This window comes from Staurois parvus, unplaced genomic scaffold (assembly GCF_062004578.1).
Source record: "Staurois parvus isolate SC_StPar_1 unplaced genomic scaffold, SC_StPar_1.0 ptg000230l, whole genome shotgun sequence".
Lineage (NCBI taxonomy): Eukaryota > Metazoa > Chordata > Amphibia > Anura > Ranidae > Staurois > Staurois parvus.
Window position 1 is genome coordinate 94,242 of NW_028318026.1, and position 11,890 is coordinate 106,131.

Sequence of the window (11,890 nt, forward strand, 5' to 3'; positions counted from 1 at the left end):
GCCTAGCACAAGACCTCACCAACTCCAAAAGGGTAGTCTGTTCCCATGTCTCCTAAAGGTCCGGAATTCATCCAAATTGCTGTGACACCTGGATGAACAATGTCACATTGTCCAACAGAGACCTCATTGACTGTTCCCTCAACAGGAAGTCACCCAAATATTCCACAATAGGTATGTCATAAAAGCATAACCAGGGTCAGTACTAGAATTAACACCTTAGCTAATACTGGAGGTGTAGAGGACAGACTGAATGGCGATGTCATGAACTGGTAGCCCTACAGCAAACCTCAAAATGTCAATGAGTCTGTACCAATTCTTGACAGTTTGCATCTATCCAAACCATTGCACTGCCTGGGCATACAAAGATACAGTGCCGACTGTTCCCTTAACTGGTCATTTAAGTATACCACAAAAGTGAGCTTCTATGAGAGCACAGCAGGACTGGTAGTGGGGTAGCTATTATCCTCTGTATTAGTCCACCTTGACCCAGATTCTCAAGCCGGGATACACATATGGGAATGATGTCGGGAGAGACAGCGAGGAGTGCAGGCAGGCTGAGAACCAGGACCCCCAACTCAAACAGCATCAGGGAGAATGGAAGACACATGGCAGGTCATTGTACGGGAGAGAAGGGTATAGAGACCAACATGACCCAGCACCAGATACCTTCTCCGTGGACCCCTCTCTCTGCCTTATAAATGTAGGACTCACTGGCCTACTCACTTCTATTTGGCTGGTGAGGGTCTGACCGCTCGCAGCTAAACTCAGGAAGGAAAAAAACAAAAACAAAAAAACACAAAAACAAAAATACACACCCCACAGAAGGAGGTGATCACGTTTCCAGGAAATCACAATTGTTACTACTACTGGCTCTGGGAACTCTTTCAGTCTCAGGCTTGTGTTTCATGCAGTGGGCAAAGCCATCTCACAAGAATTATTCTGAAGGATTATTATGGAAAACCTATCCTGCTCACTGGAAGTCATCTGAGTAGCCCACAATGTAGACAACAGGAAAGAGCCTAGCCCAAACATAAGTCAATGCTCTAAGTATCTGGTTAGCATGAGCAACACCGGAGATTTCTATACCTATCTAGGTGAGGGACGGACAAAGCTGGTTACTGTGGACCTAGTAGGTCAAAAAGGTCCCGCTGGCCAAAGGGGCACTGAGGGCTTCACGTGCCTCAACAGTAGAGTTATCCTGATCCCCCTGGACCTCCTGTGTTGAGGAAGGAGTATGCTCTGGTCTTCTTTGAAATCCTTGAAAATGGTATCAAGTGTAGCTGCAAACAAAGTCTCCCAAAGACCAAGTCAGATGCTCATTGGAAGTGGAATCAGCATTCCAGTAATTTAACCAGAGTGCTCTGCACATCTGTATAGACACCAAACCCATGCGAGACACTCATTTAGGCACATGTAACAATCCATCAACTGAATTGTAAGGCTCCACACATGTTCCACGGAATTAAAATGTACCATGGAAGTGGAGAGATCCTTTTTAGAGGATCTAATCCATTCTGCCATGGTTACAACTAGGAAAGAAAAAACCTACCAGAGAAAACTGGGATTTTTGGAATTATTCCAACTGCTGGTCAGCAGAATCCTGAAAGGTAAGCATATGCTCTTTACACATTTAGTTGCTTTCCTGTTATGGGGGTCACTGGTGGATTCACAGTAGATATAGACCACAGTTAGAGAAAATTCCCTCTCAAAGGGTAACAGTTTCCACACACTCACAGGTGGGGCCAAGGACCCTTCAGGGCGCTTCCGGTTCATACACAGCAATACCTCAAATAGCAGGTGTAGTAGATAGGTCTTTACAGCTCTGAAAGACTCAAGGCTGGAGGCAGCAAGCTGGTTCTCCAAATGCAGGGCCACAAAAACAGTCTCTTGACTATTGGGACTCTTGACATTTTCCATGTCCTTAGAACAGGCTGCATCAACAGGTGCTGTGACCATCTCTGACACAGATTCAAAGGGTAGATTCTGCAGGGGAGTGTGCTTAGAGCCTCTGCAGGCAGCATGCAGAAGAAACTAAGCCACTTGGTTCTGCCTAATTGCAGTAGAGGCCCCTGACAATAGGAGAGGGGACTCTGGCACACTAATGAAGCTGAACTAAAAGACTTCAATGATGTATACCCTATAACTTTAGGGTTACTGGAATCCAGATAATGGATATTGGTACCCTGAGAGGAAGGAGAGTAGATGCCCCCAAAGTACTAGGTGAGAATGATCTGAGCATACCCCAATTTGTGTGGATGCCCCTCTTTGTATTTTTAGACAAGCTGCACCCTGCTTGGCACTAAGGCAACTTGGCCCAAAATGTGAGGCAAGTCCTCACACTTTGCCAGAGCTGACCAGCTCATTGTAGGCTAGCAGAAGGAACAAAAAACAGCAGGATGGTGCTTCTTCTATGCTGAAAGATGGGAAAAAAAGCATGGAAAGTACACATAAGCCTCAATCCAGTGGAGGATTTCAAAGCTCAGTCCTTCTGTGTTAAGCAGTGGTGGGAAATTTAATAGGCACCCAACAGTGCATTAGTAAGGTAGCACTTGGTGCTTCAGCACTTAAAGTAAGTCTTCAGAGACGATCAAGGACTAAGGCAATGCCACAGCTCTGGACCTAAAAAGCACTCAGTGGCTAACTTTAACCAGTATGCAAATGTATGGAAAGCATCACAACGCATAACCCAGTGCCCGAAGAGCACATTACAGACTAGGCTTGCAACATCCAGTCCAGTGGGGCCCAGGTATGGCACTTCAAAGTCCAACTGAGGAAAGGCTCATACAGAGACCTGCTATGTAGAGACCAGGTCAAGTGGAGATGAAATTTTGACTGAAGTCACAGAAGAATCTTAAGAAATTATAACAAATGAACACAATAAAAAGGCTAGAAAAGGTAGGTTAGAATTGTCAGCAGAGCTGAAAAAATACATCCACCCTCCTAAAACTTGCTGAGTAGAAAAGGGGTAATCCTGGGCCAGACTACAATTTTTTTGCCAGTGTCCAATCCTCCTGTAGGTGGCATTATAGCTCTACTGTATCTGATAAGCGTATATTGATTAGTTTGCTCAAAAGTTATAGAGTCTACACACTATGGGATATATCCTGGAATTTTTCTTTAATTTTTAATACTGGTAATGGCGGTGATCAGCGACTTATAGCGGGACTGCGATATTGCGGCAGATAATAACTGACACTGTGGGAACCAGTGACACTAATACAGTGATCAGTACTACAAATATACACTGTACTAATGACACTGGCTGGGAAGGGGTTAAACATCAGGGCAATCAAAGGGTTAAATCCAGAACATGCCCGCTGACAGGACACAGCTCTGCATTGTTTACATATGCAGAGCTCTGTCCAGTGTGTCTGCTCGTCTATCATTACATGCCGGGCAATGGATGGTTATCCATTGGCCGGCACCCACTGATCGACTTCTGCCGGTGACTAATCACAACAAAAGTGGCGCGCACGCGCACCCACTACCCAGGAGTGTAGAGTCACGTATATATAAAACTATCATTAATAGTAAAACTGCTATAGAGCAGTCAGCAACTGGTTAAAGTCTTTTTTCCCCCTAAAATTAAAATGATGTTATACTTACCTGCTCTGTGCAAGGATATTGCACAAAGGGGTCCCTTACCTCTTCTATTTTGGTCCCCTGCTTGTGCGCTCCGCTCCTCCAAGTGTCCCCTCAACAAGCCATAGCAGTAGGGTTTTTTTTTTTTTAACTTAAAATAAGTTGTAAAGTTCAACATTTTTTCCATTAAAATAAAAAAAAGAGGTTATACTTACCTGCTCTGTGCAAGGGTTTTGCACAGGATAGCCCTGAACCTCCTCTTCTAGGATCCCCTGCAGATGCTTTCGGCTTTATCTCTTCTCCATGTGACACCACAGGAAGCCGCTTCTTAAAGTGGCACGTGTGCGACAGACAGACCCCCGCCCCCTCCTCAAAGGATTTGATTGACATCAGCAGGAGCCAAAGGCTTCTGCTGCGCTCAGCCAAGCTTGTGAGAGCACAGATGGGAGAGAAGACCTGTAGGCAGGCACAGCACCAGATCGACGTAGGATTCAGGTAAGTATTTAGGGTTTGAAGGGTTTACCTTAATGCAAAGTTATCTTCCAGATTTGAGTAAATGGGAAGAATGATGATCACTTTCAAAGATTATGTCTGAATTTTTGATTTACAGTTATTTGCATGCTTTGATAAGGTTAAAATGTACAGTCAATACCCATCCAAAAATTAGACATGTTTATTTCTGTGGACAATATTAAAGGACACTCCAACATACAAAACCGTACCCATCAAATTTAAACCCAAATCAATTGTTTTTCTTTTTTGGTTTTGGATAGAGTGGGGACACCTTTATGCTTTTCCATCAATTTCGGTCCTGGCAACATCAAAGGAATGGAAGTGTGTGTCATCCAGACAGAATGGAGGAAAAAAAAAAAAAAAAAAGCATTAAAACCTTGGCATAGAAATTTAAAATCTGCAAAAAAGCATTGTGTTCCTTACTGCCCACAGTGACAAGAAGTGAGGTGATATCTATTCACGTAATACAGACAGCAACCAAAACCTGACAGAGGTGCCAGCAGTTCCCCACTCTGCTCAAAAACGTAGCTGGGATCAGGCTTTAGAACAACTCCTGTAAGTACAAAAGTCAAATAAAAGTGAATATGATAATTAAAGCCAGCTCAGTCTTTTAAACAGAAAATAAAGATGATTAATATACTGTGTATTTACTTATTGCACAACCATAATTAACTTAACTTGGAATACTATCATCTGCCATGCAGATGCTGAAGAATTCCTCAGCCTGGAAATTGTTGCCACCTGCAGCAATACTATGCTCTTGATTGGATATCTAAAGCAAAGAGTTGTTCTTTAATTGAATCCCATTTCCCAAGTTTGCAGCAGGGCTTGGTATTTGTCTACCCTATTGAGCAAATTTTTTTTTTTTCCTAAATTGTTTTTGTAACTTGTGCCTGGTCAACTCATGGTTTTCCTGTTAACTTTGTTACAGTTAACAGTCCCCCAAGTTTGCAATTGACTTTTACTGGACACTCAGCAATCTAACGATACTAAAAGGCACAATATACACAAACATTTAGAAAAAGAAAATCCACATAGTGAGCTAGGCACTCAATTACAGAGCCCTGCTTAACCTTACTTTGTTTGATCAGAAATAAAGTACAAAATAAACATATAAGCATATGTGCTGTACAAATAAAAGTTACTAATACTTTGTTTTTTGCCATTGTATGATACCGAATTGCTGTCATTTTCATGGATGTTTCAGTCTCAGCAAGCATGTCCTCATCACATATCCAGGAAAAATAGATTGTCGCAGTGTAGTCCCATGAATTTACATAGTCTGAATACAGTCATTAACATGGTGAGCCACAAGTCCTATGAGGAATCACATGCAACATCAGGAGTGTCATCTGCAAGGCTGACACACACCTGCAACTCTAGTTGGCATTCCTCCTTGCTGGTAGAAAATTCCAGACGGTCAAAAGAGGGAGATCCAAAATTATTAACACCGAATACTTTTAGTTGCTTTTCAGAGATGCACCTCAGCAGGATTTCAGTGCTTTGGAAGTGTTTATGATTTAGTGTTTCAGCACTAGTTGCTTCCTCTTCACTTGAGAATTTAACCAGTGCTTCACCAAGTCCATCCCCATTGTCGTCATATAACAGATAGATGTCTTTTTCATTTAAAGCAAATCCTGCAAAAAAGGTCAATATATCTTGCTTGGTCACATCAGCTGCAAAGTTTCTTAAATAGACGCACGTCAGCTTGGATCCCAAACTACTTGGAACAGTGAAGTCCTCTTCGGAAACAGAATCTTCCTCTGAAACTGAATCTTCTGTAATGTCCATTTTTTTGCTTTCAACAAATTCTGTCATTTTTGCCTTGGGGACAGGCGACACTCGTACAGAGCGCCCTTTAAGGATTGATTTGTCTAAACTGAGGGCTCTTATGTAATCATTGTCTGTTACAAACATTACAAAACAGTCTCGTGTCCTACAGCCATTCTTGTCATACACAAAAGTTATCTGAGAATCATCAACAAGATCATACAAAAACCTCTTTATGTGCTGTTTCTCTGCATGGCGACTAACATTCATTAGGTGTGCATAAAACTCATTGATATACCATGCATCATAGGGTGGTTCTGATCTGCAGCAAGACAAACGTGTTGAATCTTTTCCATTGCATTCAACTTTGCCACCAAATCTGATCCATTCTGCTTCATCAGATTTCTTAACGGATATGACAGAAAAACACTTTTCATGCTTGTGTTGTTTACTGGCACCTTCACCATTAGATAAAGTGCAAGAGTGAGCTTTACATGCATGGCTACGTTTAGCAAACTTAACAAGAGCCTGGCCATTCCTTACTTTGTTTTTAGTTAAAAAAATGACACTTTTGACAGAAAAATGCTTGAAAAACCTTTTCACATCAGAAAATGAAGCATCAAATGGATGCAATGAAATACGTACATACCCAGGCTTTCCCACGTATCTATGGTGGCGTTTTTTAGTGGCCTGCTCTGCCTTGCTATCCAGAAAAACTTGAATACATGAATTCAGTATAGGTCTCCCTGACCTTTTGAGGGCATAGCAAGCATCTTGAAAGTTTTTAAATTTAACAAATGCCTCGCCTTCCACCCCACCAATAATAGTAACACCTCCAGATGGAATCTTCAGTCCATTAAAGAACCTTCGAACGTGAATGGAGTCTGCCAGTGGTGGAAGACCTTGTAATCGGACCTTTACTGACATTCTTTAGCCTCATGAAATACTTTTCCTGTTGGCATACAAAAAAAGGCAAATTTTTTAAGTCTGTCAAAAAAAAAAAAAACTTGCATTAAAAGCTATATGTGCATTACTACTTTTATTAAATAGCCAAGCAACTAGCACTTGAAGACCACAAAAGCATCTCCCATATTTATCTTATGACAGATTCCTTATAAGTACATTAATTACTATGGAGAATGGTTAACCCCTTCCTGCCGACCGCCTCCCAGCCCTTTAGGAATCCTAAAAGCCAGGAGGTGGGTATTTGGGTCATGTGACCGCTGTGATTTGTGGTCACATGGCTGGAAAGCTCCTGATTGCAGGTATGCATCGGGAGGTTACCGATCCCTGCCGGTTACTGTGCTGGGAGCATGCAGAAAGTGAGCTCTTAGTGCAGTAAGTTGTGTACACAGGGCTGCATATACGTGGTCGCTTGGCCTTAAGACACACTCGCAGAGAGTCCACATATGCATATGGCCAGTGGGAGGTGGTTAAAGAGGAACTGAACTTTGGAAGTTGTATCCAAAAAAAGGAAGACAGATGGCAAAGTGCTATCAACCAGTATTGCCTGTGGTTTTGCTGCATCTGGTCTTTTCCCTATTACTGACGTACCATGCCACTTCACTGCATCTCTGTGAGGAGGCAGCCAGTTTGGTAAAGACAAGGCTTTGCTTTCTTATGTCAGAATCTCCAGAAAAGACACCAGTGAGCAACACAGAACTGGTCTCACCTTAAATCTTCGAAGACTAGGAGCCAGATGAAGCAGAGCCTTAGATCTCACACTGCATTTATACAGCTATGAGGTTGTATGCACAGAAAAGCATTGCTATTTTTGCAAGGAATTCAAAATAAAAATATACACATTTAAGCACAATGAACACAATTCTAAATGTTACTCAAAACACAGCAAATATTTTTTTTTAAGTTCAGTTCTTCTTTAATAGTTATCCCTCCACCAGTATAGTGACATGATGTTCCCATGTACCCCATTGCTGTTGAAACCTACATGTCCAGCATAGCCTAAAATTTACAGCCTGGAATATGAATGCCCAGTTGCCCCATACACTGATCTCAATGTCACTACAATAATAACATGGGGGAAACAGAGAGCAACACATAATGCAGCAAGGGATCATGCATCCAACACACCCTGAAGTGTAACCAATACAGAAGACTCTTTAGGCAGCAGAGAAGATCAGCACCACGATGAGTAAAAAGCATTAAAAGTCTTTTTAGTTAAGTAGCTCTTTTATATAGTTTTATTTATATTAGGTGACAACAGTCATATTAAAGGTGAAGAATTAAAAATTCTCCCAGGTTTTGTATTGATATGTAGCCGTTGGGGAAAGATCCCCTCACTTCCAATCCAAGTGATAGTTATTGTCAGGACAGAATGTGGCTGTAAGTAGATTCTTGCCACTGGGATTCACAGCCTGGGAAAACACCCCTGCAAATATAGCCTAAGAAAGCAGCATAAAGAACAACTCAATAGGATGCAAGGAAATGCAGTATTTATGACCACTTGGCTGCAACATATTGAGAAGAGCTAGACACCAACCAATGAAGAGGAATTTTACCTGAATTGTTTAACAGCAAGAAAAGGGACAGGCACACTGTCACCAATTCCATTTTCACCCGGTCTTCCTTCCAGATTCACACTCTCCAGACATTTGAATGGCTGGGTCACGATTATGTCACTCCCATGCATGTACATGAGAGTCATGATCACAGCACAACATACTGCAGTCACAGGACACTCAATGTGCACAGAATACAGAGCTACTGTGCATGCAGCCATGGCATTATTGGCTGTAGCCGATGTGATTTTCTTCTGAACGCATGTTTAGAAGATCGTCAGGTAATCCTTATTATAGGCTTACCTGTAGGTACGAATTTAAAGTAAGGGTTCACTACCACTTATAGGTGGTTCTAAAGGCTCAATTTTTTGTGCTGTATGCATTGCGCTCAAATATACTACCATGATTCTTTTTTTTTGGTGTAACTCAATGCTTCATATGATTCGCATATGAGCAAAGCTGTGCTGTTGTGTCTTTGTATGATACCCTTTTAAAACTCAATAAAACTTACCCATTAAAAAAAAACCTTCAGTGTGCTTGCACGAGAGCTCTCCCAGGTCTCTCCCTCCAAAATTGGCTGAGACAGCAGCAGGAGGCGGTGGCTTCTGCTGCTGTCGATCATAGCCAGTGAGGATGGAGTGGCCAGATCTCAGACACAGAGGTGGCTCGGGAGTGAGCATGCACGAGTGCCCCAAGAGCAAGCAGCTCTCAGTGAGGGAACTCGGGGGGGGGGGGGGGGGGGCTGGTGCGCCACCAGGGAACCTGAGAAGAGGAGGATAGGGGCTGCTCTGTACACTGTGAAGAATCAGATTTAGTCATGGTTCAGCTTTTCAGATAGCAGTGGATGCTGGCTCTCTGAAAACAATGGCTGGCATGGAATTCCTCCATCCATGCTGTTTATTGCAAATAAAAGAAAAGCGGAACTAAAGTCCAAAGTACTTGCCTTTCATTCAACAGTCTAACATCCCTCGCCGACATCTACCAGGTGCTGATGACAGGATGGGATGGCGTCACCCCTGCACAAGCACAGGCGTTCTGTCATCCTGGCATGCAGAGATCCTATGCAGAGTTTACATCTGCTTTAAACAGCTCAGGACTTCCGAGCCTTTATCAGAACAGTTAGCTGCTTCCTATATTTTCTGAAGCAGATTAGTCCCAAAACTAACTCAAACATTGGCCTGGTAGTGCTAATAATTTAACAAAGTGACAGAATACAATCACTATTCAAATTAAATAATTTTTTCAGCAATTAGCCCGCTCATGTAAGAACACACCATTTTAGAGTGTGAGGGGGAACCTGTTGTTTTGCCCTGGATGGGCACAGGGATAGGTTCTCTTTAAAGCATGATGGTATTTGTATAGCAAACTAATACTGAATATTGCCTTTTTTTTTTTAACAAGCCTCCTAAAGGATCCTCTGAATCCACCTGAAGCTCGCTTGCAACTACTGACTTTCTGAATGAATGTATTCGCCTAGGCTCATGCTGGCCATACAGTAATAAGCTAAACATGAAAAGTCTGATAGTTTCCAGGAATGTTAATCTTGAAAATATAGTGATATAAAAATGAATCGGCATTAGATATGGGACACCCACAACAGTGCTCAGGCCTAGCATTAAGGCACCAAGCTCTGCCTATAGTGTGGAGAAGCCGTGTCTCTGCTGCTCCAATATTGCTTAAGCTTGGATATTTCAGAGGGCTTTTTGTGACATAAAATGTAAGACCTAGCACCCACAACCCCCTAGGGCTTAAAGCTAAACTTCAAGGAAAAAAAAAAATCCTCCATTGCTGTGGGGCTTCCCTGACAATGCAAGGTGTAAATGACTGTCTATGCTTCTTTAGGGTATCAGCTGCTCTTTTTAAAACCAATGCACAGAGCAGGTAAGAATAACATGTTTGGTAGTTAATAAAAAACAAAACCTTAAACAGTGGAGTTCCAGTTGAATAAAAAAAAAAAAAAAAGTCAGCAGCTACAAAAACTGCAGCTGCTGACTTTTAAAATACAGACTTACCTGTCCCTCGGTCCAGCGGTGTCCTCACCATGCCTGGTTTCACCGGCCATCTTCTCCAGTGTGGGCACACGGCTGTGACAGCTTGCGGCTTCACAGCCGGATGCCCACTGTACATGCATGAGTAGTGCTGGGCTTTGTGAATGATCCCGTAGTCTTCTGCGACCTGTTACGTGTCCCATAAGACTACGGAGAGGGAGGGGGAGAGGGTCGGGGTGAGACAACATCTTCTGATTGCCCTAGGCGATCGCACCAGAAATGGAAGTGGGCACCTGTCAACTTCAAAGTACCCGCTCCCTAAAGGTGCCAATCCTTAACAGTCTGCAGGGGACAAAGCCTTAAGCCAGAACCTCCCCTTTTGGGTGGAGCTCCACTTTAACCCTTTAGAATCACTTTAGCTGAGCGGACACAGACCTGTCACCCGCCTGCTCAGTGGTGGATCAGTGGAGAGATCACCTACAGATCTAATCAGTATGCTCCAAGTGAAAGGGGCCTTAGCGTTGTCACCTGCACATGAATAGAGGGAAAATCTTCCAATGAGGACATTAGTTCTGGGAGAACCTGTGATTTCCCTCACTTTGGAGAAATTTCCACCCACTTCCCATTTTGCCTATGTGGCAGGAAATTAAATCTCCCCAATGGTACACAATTGGCAAAGAAAACAAAACCTGTCAAGAGTTATACCCCCCCCCCCCCCCCTTATAAATGGCACAATAAAACGTTTTGCCTTTATTCTACCTTTAAGGCAACACGCAGATGGTTCTCCCCCTACATGCGCTGTGGTGCGATGCAACATACAATGCCCATGGTACAGTGTATTCCTGCCCCAAACATATGTGGACAGAGTGGGAGGTGTTCTTGGGTGTTCCTCCCACTGGCTGATCTCACACCCCCATACTGGAAGCACTCCTGCAGGAAAACACAAGAGAAAAAAAATACACCCCCGTGACCAGCACATTCAGACACACCCTGCCCCCACACTGGAAGGACCCCCCTCCTCACTTGCCAGCACTGAGCCCCAACTCTCTCCTGCTGCACTGCCCTTCCCTCTGAATACTTAGCATGACCCCAGACAGTATTTCCTGCAGCCTCAGCGAACCGTGGTCGCCATGGAAGTGCTGTAACGGAGCTAAGGACGAACAACCTCAGTCACATTACCGGGAATATACAGAAGGCGCAGCTCCGTACTACACTGTGAGCACAGCCAACTCAGTAATGGCGGCGCAGGGAGGCGTGGTGGGCAGCACGCATGCGCCGCAAGGAAGCGTGGCAAAACAGCCCTTCCAGAGAGAAGGGTCGGGCTGCAAAATGGAGCTCCATTTTAAGACAGGAAACATGTGATCTCCACTCCCCCCCTTTTTTTTCTTTTTAGTAAACTTTATTGTAACAAACAAGCAGAGGCTGGTGAGTGGATCTCCATTTGACAGGAAACGTGACCTCCACTCCCCCCCTTTTTTTCTTTTTAGTAAACTTTAATGTAACAAACAAGCAGAGGCT

The 11,890-nt window shown here is 43.4% G+C and overlaps 1 protein-coding gene across 3 annotated transcripts; it reads right to left on the minus strand.

Annotated features, from left to right (window-relative positions):
* Positions 1-4,239: 4,239 nt before the first annotated feature.
* Positions 4,240-11,632, minus strand: LOC149460409 (RNA-binding protein 12B-like). Of its 3 annotated transcripts, none has more exons than XM_089679665.1 (2): positions 11,552-11,632; positions 4,240-6,817 (listed from the first exon to the last, which is right to left on the minus strand). In XM_089679665.1, the coding sequence occupies exon 2, from the start codon at positions 6,790-6,792 to the stop codon at positions 5,413-5,415; it is 1,380 nt and encodes a 459-aa protein (XP_089535791.1). In that variant the 5' UTR covers positions 6,793-6,817; positions 11,552-11,632; the 3' UTR covers positions 4,240-5,412. The 3 variants fall into 3 exon arrangements, with proteins under 3 accessions (XP_089535791.1, XP_089535792.1, XP_089535790.1); XM_089679666.1 differs by having other exon boundaries at positions 4,240-6,852; positions 11,552-11,630; XM_089679664.1 differs by having other exon boundaries at positions 8,385-11,624.
* Between the last annotated feature and the right edge of the window lie 258 nt (positions 11,633-11,890).